This window comes from Lontra canadensis, unplaced genomic scaffold, assembly GCF_010015895.1.
Source record: "Lontra canadensis isolate GAN:19392208 unplaced genomic scaffold, GSC_riverotter_1.0 scaffold197, whole genome shotgun sequence".
NCBI lineage: Eukaryota > Metazoa > Chordata > Mammalia > Carnivora > Mustelidae > Lontra > Lontra canadensis.
The window spans coordinates 8,262-21,924 of NW_022631191.1; the positions used below are offsets into that span (position 1 = coordinate 8,262).

At 46.8% G+C, this 13,663-nt stretch overlaps 1 protein-coding gene and 1 non-coding gene across 4 annotated transcripts; both read right to left on the minus strand.

The window, feature by feature from the left end:
- Positions 1–585: 585 nt before the first annotated feature.
- Positions 586–8,879, minus strand: MAGED2 (MAGE family member D2). 3 transcript variants are annotated; one of them, XM_032847962.1, is made up of 13 exons: positions 8,758–8,879; positions 7,194–7,267; positions 6,316–6,807; positions 5,401–5,709; positions 5,220–5,283; positions 4,885–4,964; positions 4,231–4,325; positions 3,443–3,522; positions 3,307–3,349; positions 2,922–2,984; positions 1,714–1,828; positions 911–1,329; positions 586–721 (listed from the first exon to the last, which is right to left on the minus strand). In XM_032847962.1, the coding sequence occupies exons 2-12, from the start codon at positions 7,236–7,238 to the stop codon at positions 919–921; spliced, it is 1,797 nt and encodes a 598-aa protein (XP_032703853.1). In that variant the 5' UTR covers positions 7,239–7,267; positions 8,758–8,879; the 3' UTR covers positions 586–721; positions 911–918. The 3 variants fall into 3 exon arrangements, with proteins under 3 accessions (XP_032703853.1, XP_032703854.1, XP_032703855.1); XM_032847963.1 differs by lacking the exon at positions 8,758–8,879 and adding an exon at positions 8,155–8,249; XM_032847964.1 differs by lacking the exon at positions 8,758–8,879 and having other exon boundaries at positions 7,194–7,282.
- LOC116861438 lies at positions 2,004–2,133 on the minus strand. The gene has a single exon (XR_004381489.1). It is a non-coding gene; the product is annotated as a small nucleolar RNA SNORA11 (small nucleolar RNA).
- Positions 8,880–13,663: the final 4,784 nt, after the last annotated feature.

A 13,663-nucleotide genomic window follows, 5' to 3' on the forward strand; every position in this document is an offset into this window, starting at 1 on the left:
TTCATCTTCTTGATTCCAAGATTGCTGGCACCTTACTATGGGGGAAAGGTCTCCCAAAAATCAAGAACTCCATCCTATATTGGAGCATCCCCTCTGCCTGACATCTTTCCACAGTCCTCTTTCCAAATCCTTTCTGGATAGTCTATTCTCCCAGGCCTTACCCTCCCACCTTCTCAGGGCTACCCGATTCAATCTTTGACATCTCCCTTTTTATTGGCTTCTGCCTGCTCAAGCCTTTCTCTCCTTTCCCAGGAAAATCATCATTTGTTCCTATATCTCCCATTAGCTACCTCTCTCTCCTCCCATTCTCATCCAAATTTCTCAAAACGAGAGTCTGTATTTGATGTCCAGTCTGCTTTCTGCTTGATTTGCCCACCTCAGGGCTCTTCAAAGTGTGTCCTCTGTGCTCAGAATCTTCATGACTCCCCACCCTACTGCAATGCTGCCTACATTGCAGACTAGAGATGTGGACCAAGCTATCCCAGAGAGATGCTAATCTTGCTCCCCTGAATCTAGTAAACACAGATTTATTTTTAAATGTGATACCAAAATATGACAGCCCACCAAAAAAAAAGAGCAATAAACTCAGAAATGGCAAATAGATTTAATGTAGAATATTAACTGCAATTGATTGATAGTGGCTGCCCAGAGGTGCTGTGTTGAGTAGGTTTCTGAGGATGCACCCTGGCTTGAAGAGAAGAACTGCTGGGATTAGGAATATCTGAAAACACAAGTAAAAGAAATGCAAAAAGTCAACTGAGAGTCACCAAAAGGGAAGGGACAAAATGCCAAGAGTGGGGTTTTCCCACATGCTCCATATGGTCCTGCAACCTTGGCCTTCCTATAACCAGCCAGCTCCTTACCCCAACCCTATAAGCCCCAGCTGTCCCAACCCAGTCTAAGTAGATACCTGAAATCTCACTTATAGGAGAAACCACAGGCACCAGAGCTGCCACTTGTGCTGGCACCCGCTCCGCTGAGGCCCGCAAAAAGCCCAAACGTGAGAGTGGCAGTCAGGCTGGCACTGGCACTGAAGCCACCGCTGGCACTAGTACTGGCAGTAGCCCCAGAGCTAGCACCACCACTCTCTTGGCCTTTGGCTTTAGCTTCAGCTCCTGCCTGGATCCGGGCTTTGGCCCAGGGTCCAATATCAGCTTCGTCCCAGTTGCAGGGCCCAGCAGCATTTTCAGAGCCAAGCCCAATGCCCATTCGAGCTCTGATCTCAGCTCTCGCCTTGGCTTCAGCTGCAGCCTCAGCAGCAGCCTTCATATCTGCTTCCATTGCCTCTCGGTACTGAGCTGCCCATTCTTTGGGATCCTTCTTTTGTACCTGAAACAGAAATAACCACCATCAGAGGGATCAGAATCCAAGAACTGAGCACCTAACTATGCCAGGCACCATGCTGCATGCTCTACACAATAGTAATGATATAATAAATACTACTAATAGTTATGTACTTTATTCCATCCCTGTTCTGACACTTATTAGCTCTGGGACCTTGGACACTTTACCTAACAACCTCTCTGAGCCTGATTGTTCTAATCTGGTCTAGGGAAAGGACGTGTTAGTTGTACAATCAGCTAAACATTTGGCCCAGAAGCAGAGGCTTCAGAATGTTCACATGTGAGCTGCAAGTGGCTCTATGCACAGCCTGCCCTAGCCAGCAGCACCCTATGCGCTTGCTATGCCAAGCTTGGGCAGCTATCCAATTACCTTGCAGGCAAACTTGAGGACTTTCATCTTGCTGGTCTCATAGTAAGAGCGTAGGCCCCAGAAGAACTCATACTCAGGTGGATTGCTATTAGGGACTCTGGCATAGTCCAAGTACCTTGAAAAGAGAAGTTAAAAGCCTTTATGTCTAAGACAACCATAGCTCACCCATGTATGGACTGGATAGGTTTTAAGTGGCAACCTCTCCCACTAAGTACTATAGCTTTTCTTCCAATATTGAGCCCTGTCCCATTGGTCCTGTCCAGAAGCCATTTGGAGGTGTGGGGTGGGACATGTGTAGGCTATATATTCATAAGAAGGCTACAAGTTTTGTGTCCCTTGTCACAATGGACCCAGATTCTTGTTGGGTGTGTTATAAACAGAAGACCCATTTGTTTAGGCCCCCTGCTCTAAGCACACCCTACCACTGGGGAGTGTCCATGACCTGATGAGCCCTGCGACAATCTACCATAGAAAATGACTGTAAAGGGAAGAAACAGTCCACCAAGAGTAGCGTACTTTGTGCATATTTCCGACTGCATGCATGTGAGCATGTGGCATGTGCTAAGGATAAAGGGTATGGTAGGCCCTGGCCAAAAAGCCAGGAGGGCTCCATGACCAAATTGGCCCCTTACCAGCCAGGGCCATAATCAGACTTCCACTCTCTGAGACCCAGGTCCCTCAACTAAAAGTGGGGATGGGATGGCAGTACCTATTCTACGGGATAGTTACAAAAATGAAATGAGATACACAAGTCAAGTCCCCAGCACAGTACCTGGCTGCCTAAATCTGTCACTCTACAGCGTTTCTTTATGGAGATTAATTTCTATAAAGCCCTGGTTGGCATGGTAAAAAAAAAAAAAAACCCTAGGCATTGGGGCCAGGATCTAAATATAACTCGCCCATTTGCTACCTATGTAGCAATTTACTTGAGCAAATTACTTCACTGCTCTGAACCTCAGTTTACTAATATGGACAACACTGGTGATGACAATTCCTACCTTGAAAAACTGCCCCAAAAGCATATATGAAAGTACATGTAGGTCAGGAAATGTGTCCTTCTGTTCCCTCTCACTATGTCAGGAATAAGCTACCTACCACCTGCGCATGCGCATGCACGTGCGCACGCGCATACACACACATACCCCATAGATTACTCAGTTCTGAAATAAGCAAAACATGTGGAACACACCATCATGACACATACTTACTTCTGCTTCACAAACTCATCAGTAATAAGCTTCTTCACATCCCCAAAAAGTGAGTGATGTATCCTGACAGCAGAGAAAGAAAAATCCATCAATCTATCAGTCAATCAATCAATCATATATGGCACTTCCCAGATGTATACAGAGACATTTTCAACATGGAAAAGAAGTTACCAGCACAAGAGGAAAACTCCATAGAAGCCCAAGAGATAGTGAAACAGGGGGAAAAGTTTGGGATCATTTCCCCATCCAACTAGGTGGGAACCCTGGACCCTTTACCAGCACCCCCACCCATTCCACCAGACCACCAGACTGATGCAATCCTGGAACCATCCTTTCTTTCCAAACGACAACATGGACAGCAAGCACTGAGAGAGCCCAATCATACCCAGGGCGCAGCCCCAGCTTGCGCAGCACCTCCCAGATGACAGCTGCAAGAGGAGGCAAGAGGAGACAGGGACAGAAAATGAGCATGTGGAATTCCAACTGTGGCCACCCATTCAGCTGCATGCCTACCCACTCACCCTCACTGGACCGATTTCCATTCATAAAGATGATGCTAAGAAGCACCATGAGGAGACCTAGCTTTGGTGAATCCTTAGTCCTAGGGAAATAACAGAGTAGAGAAAAGGTTTATGTCCAGCAGCCATCTGCAAAAAAACACACCAGCCAGATCACTAGGCTATCCTCTCCCAGATTCCTGAGACATGCCTGAATTCTGCCTAGTCTATGCTTCAAGCTCTACGTGACCCTGAGCAAAGCGCTTAGACTCTTGAGTCTCTGTCTCCTATAGAGCAGAATGGGAAAATCTAATCCTCCACCCCAGGTTGCCAAGAGGTTGGAAGAAGAATGCCTGTCAACCTAGGACAACCCAGGGACCCAGCCAAAGTGAAAACCTTCTTTCTCTGCTAGACCCCTCTACCCCAAAAGAATTCTAGACAAAGCCCCAGTGATACTGCTGTCCTTCAAGCATCATGATTCACCCACACCAGGAAGTCCTTCTTTGAGAAGCATTCTACCAAAGCCAGTAGAAAGAGACAAGCAATGACAGGTCTGCTTTCCTGGGAAGTTTCTGAAGAAACAGAAAACCTGATAGGAAGAATGCACTGCTCCAGGATGCTACACCCTTCAGTCAATCATAATAAAGCACCGTTAGCATGTGCAGGGTTCCAACTATGTGACAAAACTGGAACAGGGACTTTTTAAGTCCTGTCTTCCTACCTCTCCAAGGGACCATGGGGAGAGATGACAGGAATGGGGTAGTGCCATAGACAAAAGCAGAGTCTCCCACCCCAGCTCCTTCCCAGCTTACGTTCCCAGTATGCCTGCATCAGTGGGCTCTAAGGTGCTGAGAAGAATGTACAAGTGGTCATTCTTATCGATTTCCTTCAACTGAATCCCAAATACCTAGGATGGAGAAAACAGCTTGTTAAGATCACAAATTCAGCTTCCTGAGCATCCCACAGCTCCCATGTACTTAGGTGTGTATGGGTGTGGATGCGGGTGTGGTTGTGAGTGTGTATTGTGTGAGGGGAGGTTGGTAAGTGAGATAATGTAGATAAACCTAAGTGGTTGGCACACAGCAAACAGGTAAGAAATCTACTATTGTTCTCAGCATCATCTCTGTGATTAGTGGAAATCTAAGGAGACAAAGAATGGGGAATGGAAGGAAGATGAGAGCATGTAAAATACATTACAGGACATCTCCAGCAGCAGACAGAAGCAGGACTAAGTTGGGTGGCTTGGGTCCTAGCTGTGCTTTTAAGAGACTTGCTATGTGACCCTGGACTAGTCTATGTCCCTCCTTAGGCACTCTGGTTATGGGGAGGCTCCTTCCTGTCTATCCATTCACACAGTGATAGGGCTGAATTAGTGAGTCTCCGTGGTCCCACCCCAGAACAGACATGTACACTTGTTCAGTTTGATGCTTCCCCACTGCATCCATCCCCCATGGCTGCCCCTTCACCTTCTCCAAAGAATAGCCTGCTCGTTCAATGATTTCAGGGTACACATCAGTGTATTCTTTGATGATGTCCTTCAGCATGTCTGCAAGGGGAGAGTGTTGCAAGCACCTGAGCTGAAGTGAAGCCAGGTGGCCCCAAATCCAAGCTAAAGACCCTCTGCCAACCCTGGTGTGGGTGGCACAAACAGGCTCTGAAGTAATGAACAGAGATGCTAGCACTACCAAATTAGAACTCTGGGAGTACAAAGGTAGGAGCATAAGGGCAAGGAATGTCCTCAGCACATGGGAAAGAGGGCAGTGGAGGGCACAGCTTAGGGGGAGGGTTAGCAGGACTCTACCTGAGCGTTTGATGGGAATCTTCGTCTGGTCTTTAACCAAGAGATACTTCACCAAATCATTTGCCTGGGAAAGGGAAAAAAAAAGGTAGAAAGATCAAAATATGTTTGCAGAACATTTAAGAAGACAGAAAAGACAGGCAAGGAAGTAAATAAGGCAGAATGGAGAAAACAGGGTTCTTACCCTCCCCTGCAAAAGGGCCACATCCCGAGGTGGTGGTGCTTCAGGCTCTTGGGATGACTGGAGCTTGGCAGCTCGACGGCGAGCCTTGCCCCTACGGGCCTTAGGTGATCTCAGGGAGAGCAAAGCTCTCCGGGCCCAAGCAGCCAACCGAGTCCTTGATGCCCTGCGGGCCCAAAAGGCTATGGGGCCCCTTGAAGCCCTGCGGGCCATTGAGGCCATTAGGGCCTTTGAGACCCTTCGGCCAGCTGTGGTTCCAGAAGCCTGACTCTGATCACTGTTTCCGTCATCTTCGCCATTCAGATGTTTCACCTGCATCAACAGAGAGGAAGTTCAATATTGTCAGATGAAGTAGATGGTCCTTTTCCCTCATCTTATCTCTTCTAGAAGGCCCCTTAATCCCACCCCTAGAGTAACACCTTGACTAGACACTGGCCACGTTGAGTCTTGGCTTTGTTTTTCACTGACTCCCATGCAGGAATTTCATCTCTCCACCAGGCCTGGAGGAACCTAAGGGTGGGGCCCGAGGATTCTCCTCTTCCTATGTCTACCACTGGCTCTGCTTGTACCACCCTTGAAAAGTCACCCCACTTCTCTGGGACTCAGCTTCCTTTTCTATAAAACTGGATTACTTCCAGGATTTAATGAAATAACCCGTATGAATGCGTCTAGCTCAAGGTCTAACACATGGTAGCTACTATGGAAATATAAACTGCTTTACTTTCACATTGCAGCTACGTGTACTATCTCAATTCTCTATGAGTCTCTGAACTCTGCAGAAAGAAAGTACATCACATTCCTCTTGTTGTTCCCCCCCACCAGCCTTAATGAGCACAGGGAACTTTCGAAATGTTTGCAGAACAAATGAACCAACTGAAAGAAGCAGAAAGAAAAGACTGGTGATTATAGAGGTCTTACCTTTCTGGCTTTCTTGGCCTTGACCTTGGGCCGAGTATCCTGATTCTCCTGAGCCTGAGCAGCTGCACCCTCAGGCTTGGGTTCATCTGCCAAAGCCTGAGAGGCAGGAGCCTCAGTATCCAGGGCCTTTGTAACCACCTTCGTATCAGCCACACAGCTGACCTTTTTGGTCTCAGTGGCAGGCATTGTCACAGGCTGAGGGTCAGCACTCTGCATCTTGGTGTCAGCTGCTGGACTCTTCTTTTCAACTGCCAGAACCTGGGTATCAGTCAGCTTAGTGGTAGGTAAGGCCTGAGTGGCAGCTGCCTTCTGAGCCTCTGGGGCCTTTGAGACCTCTGTGGCCTTTGAGACTCCTGCAGCATTTGACACCTTCATGGCTTCTGAGACCTCTGGTGCCTTTGAAGTCTTCGGTGTCTCTGAGACCTCCAAGTTCTGGGTCACTGTCAGTAGGGTCTGTATCTTCAAGCCACTGTCCTTCTCTGAAGCTTCAGTCTGCATGAGGAAGCAGGAAAGCTCACAGACCTCCCCACCCCTAATTAGGCGAATGGCTCCAATATTCCAGGGCCTCACTCCTCTGACCTATACTAACTCCTCCTTACAGTGTGCTCTGCCCACCTAACCCCAACAAGGCCTCTCCTTCCTCTGAGCAGGTGGCGATGGCAGAAGAAGGGCAGGCCTGCCCTTCCTCCTTCTTTTCTCCATCCTTCATTCCTTCCTACTTTCCTCCCTCCCTCTACTGTGGCGGGGGGGGGGGGGGAGCACCCAGGCAGTTAAGTGGGTAAAGAAGGACAAGGATGGGAGGGGTGGTGCCAAGGGAACTAAGGCAGGAACAGGGGCTGAAGAAAAGTAGCAAGGGAGAGGAGAGAAAGAAGCCTTACCTGGAAGCGGGTTGGACCCGTAGCTCTCTCGCTTGTGTCAGACATGTCTCAAGTTGGCCTGGCAAGAGCTGAGCCTGAGGAGAGAAGGCCTGTGTCAAAGTGGGGGGGGGGGCTGGCTCCTGATCGTCCTCTCCTGTTCTGCCTGGAAGCTGATCCTCACTTTCCCCAGGGCCCCAATCCCAAACCCTTCCCCCAGCCCCAATGACTCCGTTCTCAGATTCAGTAATCCAAAGCGTCTAGATCCCAATTCTCCGCAGCCGCACCCTCCCCTTCTCCAGGAAGATGTGCCAGCGCGGCAGCTCTAAGGACCCCGCCCCTTTTCCTAGTGCAACCCCCATCCCCCAGCCGCAGGCCAACAATGCGCATGCGCGTTCGCTGCAGGGCCCACCTCACCCCTCAAGCCCGCTCTCCCAGCACAGGCTTTCTTTTGATGTCCACCGTGCACATGCGCATTCGGCAGCTGCCCCGTCTCTATGCCGTCTTTTCTCTACACGCCCCTTCTTAGCGATCCACAGTACGCATGCGCAGGGGTCCGGACTCGGTCCACCACCCCTTCCAACACACTCCCTGCTCCAGGTCCACAGTACCATTCAGTCCCGCCCCCTCCCCCACATGGCTCCCTCTAAAATCTTCGCAGAGTCTGGTGGTCTTGGCCCCTCCCCTCCTCACACCCACCCCAAATCCACACTACAGCCCGGTCCCGCCCTTTTTCACAACACGCCCCCTCCAGCCAGGGGCAAAGCGCATCTTGGTTCCGCCCCTTCTTTAATACACCCCCTCCTCAAATCAGAATGGAGCCAGTGATTCCATCTTGGGCTCAGCCAAACCGGGTTCAGCACCCTCCCTTCCCATCCGGATGGATCCGGTATGATCCGGTCCCTACAGCAGGTTTTCTCCAGATCCCAAAGGGTGGGGCCGATCCCTACTGGGCTGTAATCCAGAGCCGGGCCCCGCAGCTCACCTCCTTCTCCTTAATTTTCAGAGTGCGTCCACTCTCCGAGCCCCTCCAAAACTCCTAGACTGCCCTCCCCACTCCAGACCGGAAGTGGTCCCGCCCCTTTCCGCCTCCCTAGGGGGCCTCGGTTGTAGCCAGTCTGCCCTTCCCCCCTCTCTGCTCCTTATTCCTTATCGCCCTCCCTGTATTCCCTCTGCCTTGCTCCCTGCTCCCTGTTACCCCTCGCATTATCTATTTTACCTCACAGAATTCTTTATTCTCCTTCCTTACATCCTCCCGTGTTACCTGTGCACCCCTTTCCCTAGCATTTCTTAACCCTTCTCTGCATTCTCTATTTTCTTCTCTGGATTCCACTTTTCCTCAGTATTCCCCTCCCCCTCCCAGTCCGCCGCCCACAAACTTGGTTCCTCTCCTCCCCCACTAGTCTCTGATTTCCAGTCCTTACCGCCTCCTACCCTCTGTAGTCCTCGTTGCCTACATCCCGCTCCAGGTCATCTCTCCCTCAGCTGCAGTGGTGCAGTAAGTATTGCCCACCTGCCTGGCTATAGGTTCGAGGGGACTGAAATCACTGTCTGGCTGCCAGGAAACCCAAATCTCAACGCCCCTCACCTTGTCCTCGAGCAAGTCCGGGATGAGTCCGCCCTTTCTCAATGCCTCTCGAAGTCTCAGCCTCCAGAACTAGAGCTGCAGCCAGCCCAGCCCAGCCCCTTTCCGCAGCCCCCTGCCACCCCCCTCCTTCCTTGGGGGTGGGGCAATGGGGCCCCACTCAGGGCTGTCTGACGCCAAAGCCCATGTTTATGCCACTGTACCAGGCTCAGTCTGCAGCCCTTCCAACTAAAATCACCCTCTCAAAGCGATTCATTCATTGAATGTATTTATTTTTATATATTTTTTTCCTTATTACAAAGGTAATGTTATGAAAATTCAAATAATGCAGAGATATGTAACATACCAATAAAAGGCCACCGTTATCTCATTTCCCAGAAATAACCACTACTAACATTTTGATATACATCCCTCCAGATTTTTTCGATTCATATACTATTTGGGTTTTCTCCCCACAAATGGTATCCAACACCTACTATTCTGTGACCTGCTTTTTCCCCATTATATATTCTAAACAGCTTTCCATAGTGCACATTTTTCTTAACCGCTGAATAATTTTTTCTTGTATAGATGGCCCATAATTAATTTAACCAGTCCAGGATACACGGATATGGACACTTAGATTGTTTCTCTTTCTCTGCTTCATGCTTAAAGATGCTTTCCACACTCCTATATTACAATCCCTATTTTTTCAAGCACTTTTATGACTTCCACATCTACATTTAAATATTTGATTATTCCAAAATCTGTTTTGTAAGTATTCAGCTTAATTATTTTCCAAAATCACAGTTTCTTATCCTTATACCATGTGTGAATCTCTTTTTCCCACTGATGTGAAATGACACCTTTATCACCTAATAAATTTGCATAAGTAATTGGGTCTATTCAAAAGAGCAAAATAAGATGAGACAAAATTATCATTAGTTGTTGAGTAATATGAATGCAGACCTAGACAACCCAAGACCATCAACTAAAAAGTTATTAGAAACCATAATAAAATTCAGCACAGTGGTCAGTTACAGAAATTCAATGCCTTTCTGACACTCAAAAGTAATTCAAATCATCATACATCTTCTGTTTTATGAGGTCCCCTTTTCCTTTACTAAGCTAATAAAACATCAATACCTTCATTTTATAGATAATTCATACACACACACACACACACACATACACACACACACATTTCCCACACATTTAAGATAGGCCTCTGTTCTCCTGACTCCTCTCTTTCTCTGAATTGTTGCTCCCTCCAAGTTTCTATCAGTTTGCCACTTTCTTGCCTCCTAGGTTCCCTTCCCCATCCACAGGGCTTTATTTCATGCTAGACACATTCTTCCTTGTCTTCCAGCTCTAGTACCCAAATTCTCATTGCTTCTAAATCATGGAAAGCCTTGAATGCCAAGATAAGGACTTTGGCCTTGATCTTGAGAGCACTGAGAGGTTTTTTGAAGGGTTTTAGGTTTTGATACAATGCAGATTTGTGTTTTAGAGACAACACCCTATCTGCCTAATCCATAAGGAGTATAGATTAGATGTCTACCTGGAAAGAGGGTGAGTAGTCATCTAGGTAAGCAATGATTGTGGTTTGGCCTAGAGTGGTAGGAATGGAGGTAGTGAGAAATAATTGAATTCAGAATACATTAAAGAAGTAAAAAAGCAAAAAGACTATGAATAATTGGGTGTGGGGAAAGGGGTGAGAAGGAGAGAAGTATCAAAGGGAACTCTTAGGGATCTGATTTGAGAGACATAATGTGTCAGTGGTAACCCATTTCACTGAGATATGGAATACTAACAGAGGGGAACTAGGCATCGATATTGAGATACCTGTGGGGCATCCAAGAAGAAATATTCCATAGGCAGTTGAATATACATGTCTGAAGCTTAGGAAAGAGGTCTGGACTGAAGTTACAGATTTAGAAGTCATCAGTATATAAATGGTTCTGTAAGCTAGCACTTTTAGCACCTGAGAAGACTGTGCAGCCCTAGAAGAGATGGGGCATAGGGAAGAGCCCTGGAGACCAGCAGTGACTATGGCATAGGTGGGGGAAACGGAGCCCAGGAGAGAGAAGGTTGGTAGTGACCAAAGAGATAGGGAGAAAAGCAGGAGAAAGTAGTGTCACAAAACCAAGGGAAAAGATTATTTCAAAAGGAGGAAGGGGTCAATATTGTTGAATGCTATCAAGAGGTCAAGAAAAGTCCTGAAAATATGTCTAGGGATTATAACAATCAGGTGGTAGTCGGTCTCTGGTGACCTTGGAGGGGATAATTTCAGTACAGACATTTATGGCATTCTTATCTTCTTCCTTAGTAATAAAACATCTTGAGTTTTAGCTGGACATGGCCTCCTTGAATAAAGGCCATGAAGACTAGGGTTAAATCCTAAGGATAGTGGAGCAGTAAACTAAAAAGAACCTGAGTCTCTTAACAATTTCACAGTGCCACCATACTGGCTTTGGACTGCCTACCCTCTAGATTTCTTTTGGGTGAAATAAATATATGTATGTCTTATTTAAGCCATTTTTACTTGGAAGTCCATGCCATGCAGTAGCTTCATGATTACAGTGAGCTGAGATGAGGTACACAAGACAATGAGTATAAACTACTCTTTCAAGAAATACCTGAGCCTGATTTGAAGGTTCTCCCAAAATCTAGCCCTAACTAGTTTTTCAGCCTTTTTCTTGTTGTTTTTCTGAACACTACCTATATTCCAACCAAATAAAACACTTACTGTTACCAGATAAGCCCTGCTTTCTCTTGCTTAGGAGCCTTTGTACAATTTCTTCCCCACAGAACACCCTCTGTTACATATCCTCTGTTACAACTTCCACCATTTTAAATTCCAGAGCATTTTAAGTCCTAGTTGTGGTCTTTGGGATCCTGGAGTAACTTTAAAGGAATACACAGTTGAAAGCTTAGGAGATACTGGATTCAAGCAAGGAACTCAAGCAAAATCTCAGTTCAGGTCCATTGGTGAGGCATTCCCAAAGCTTTTTGAAGCCAAACTTCCCCAGTCCACTCTCAATACCACCATCTTCCTAACCTAATACCATAGCCACCCTTATCTTATGACCTGGAGAATCAGAGGACAGGAAGAAACCTTATCAGAAGAGAAAAGACAAATTCATTCACAATCTTCACCCTTTGATCAGAGGGATTTCTTTTAATCTTCTCCTTGTGAACACTTGAGATATTTTGATCTTTGGCACCTACCCATAAAACTGAGATCCAAGGTCACTGAGTCCCAGACAAATTTCCAGCACCCATACATCAGCAGGCAAATACCTGAGATCATATGGGTCCTACATATCACCTAGGGACAAAGATGGAAAGGTGAGTTATTACCAGCAGCTCTGTTCAGGAGATAAGGAAAGGCAGGCTAAAGATGGCTTAGTGCAGAACGTCAGAGGATGAAACTGCCTAATCCAGGAACATCTAAGATTTCACATCGCTGAGGATTAAATTGGAAACCCAGAATATCCTTAACCACCAACCCTCTCCTAACATATTTTCCTTTCCCCAAACTATGCAAAATAAGTACCTCTGAATTTTGCAAAATTTTGGAAAATTTAGAGATAAGTCTGGAAGTGGGTGGCAAAGGTTTCTTTCCAAGGATACCTAGCATGTCTTTAGTCATCTAAATCCACATAGCCTAGCAATCAGCTTAAAACTGGACATCAGACTTTCCTGTTCTTCACACTTTTTTTTCAGTCATTTCCATCACTAGGAAAGGCCTACTAACGATCCCTTCTCCTGGTCCCCACTCCTCATTGCTGCTGGGCCCTTTCTGTCCTTCAGCCTCTGGAGGGGGCAACTCTTCTACTTCCAATTTTCAGATTCCTATGTCCCCTATCATGAGCTGCTGGTGGAATCTCTCTTTTTCTTCCTTTTAAGTGCAGGACAATTTATTATTATTATTTTTTAATTTTAAAGGTTTTTATTTATTTATTTGACAGACAGAGATCACAAGCAGGCAGAGAGGCGGGCAGAGAGAGAGAAGGGGAAGCAGGCTCCCTGCTGAGCAGAGAGCCCAATGCGGGGCTCGATCCCAAGACCCTGGGATCATGACCTGAGCCAAAGGCAGAGGCTTTAACCCACTGAGCCACCCAGGCACCCCGGACAATTTATTTTGTAATACTCTACGCCCAGAAAGCCATCTACCCACAATCACAATGACCTCATTTTATTAAACCAAGGACAGATTTCCCATAGATGAGGAAACTGGCTACCCACTTTTGGACTCTTTTTCCCCTGCTCTTTGCACATTGAATCCTTTCTCAGCATAAGTCTGTGAAGCAGGTTCAGGCCATTCAATAGCCACTGAGCACCAACTGTATATTAAGCCTCTCTATAGAGGTAGTCCTTGCTCTTGAGGGACTTTCAGTTCTACTGTATGAGCATTAGCCTCATTTTACAGAGGAAAAATTTGGTGGTAAGGGAAGTAACTTGCCCATGGCAAAGCAACTAACAACTAGTGAACGGCAGAGAGAGGACTTGAATCCAAGTCGGTACAATGCCAAATACCAGAGCCTTCACCAATGTGCTGTACTACCTCCAGTGTTTTAGGTCTGAGAATATCCTTTCCAACTCTCATCATAAACATATGTGTGGTGCGTTACAGTATGCTTGTCTTCCGTGGAGGTGAATCTTACTAGATCTTCATATACCCACTTTGAAACAATCATAAAGTATCATAGGATATATAATTATTTTGTTGTTATGAGATCAACATAAAGTTTTTAGAATTTTATTTTTATTAAAGTAATGCAGAGGGGTGCCTGGGTGGCTCAGTCATTAAGCGTCTGCCTTTGACACAGGTCATGATCCCAGCATCTTGGGATTGAGCACAGCATCAGGTTCCCTGCTCCGGGGGAAGCCTGCTTCTCCCTCTCCCACTCCTGCTGCTTGTGTT

Coding starts and splice junctions, on each gene's coding strand:
- MAGED2 (XM_032847962.1), bottom strand. CDS start 7,238: ATGTCTGACACAAGCGAGAGAGCTACGGGTCCAACCCGCTTCCAG. Junction 4,965..5,219: donor GATTCCCATCAAACGCTCAG/GTAGAGTCCTGC, acceptor CTCCCCTTGCAG/ACATGCTGAAGGACATCATC. Junction 3,523..4,230: donor GATGCAGGCATACTGGGAAC/GTAAGCTGGGAA, acceptor TTATTTCCCTAG/GACTAAGGATTCACCAAAGC.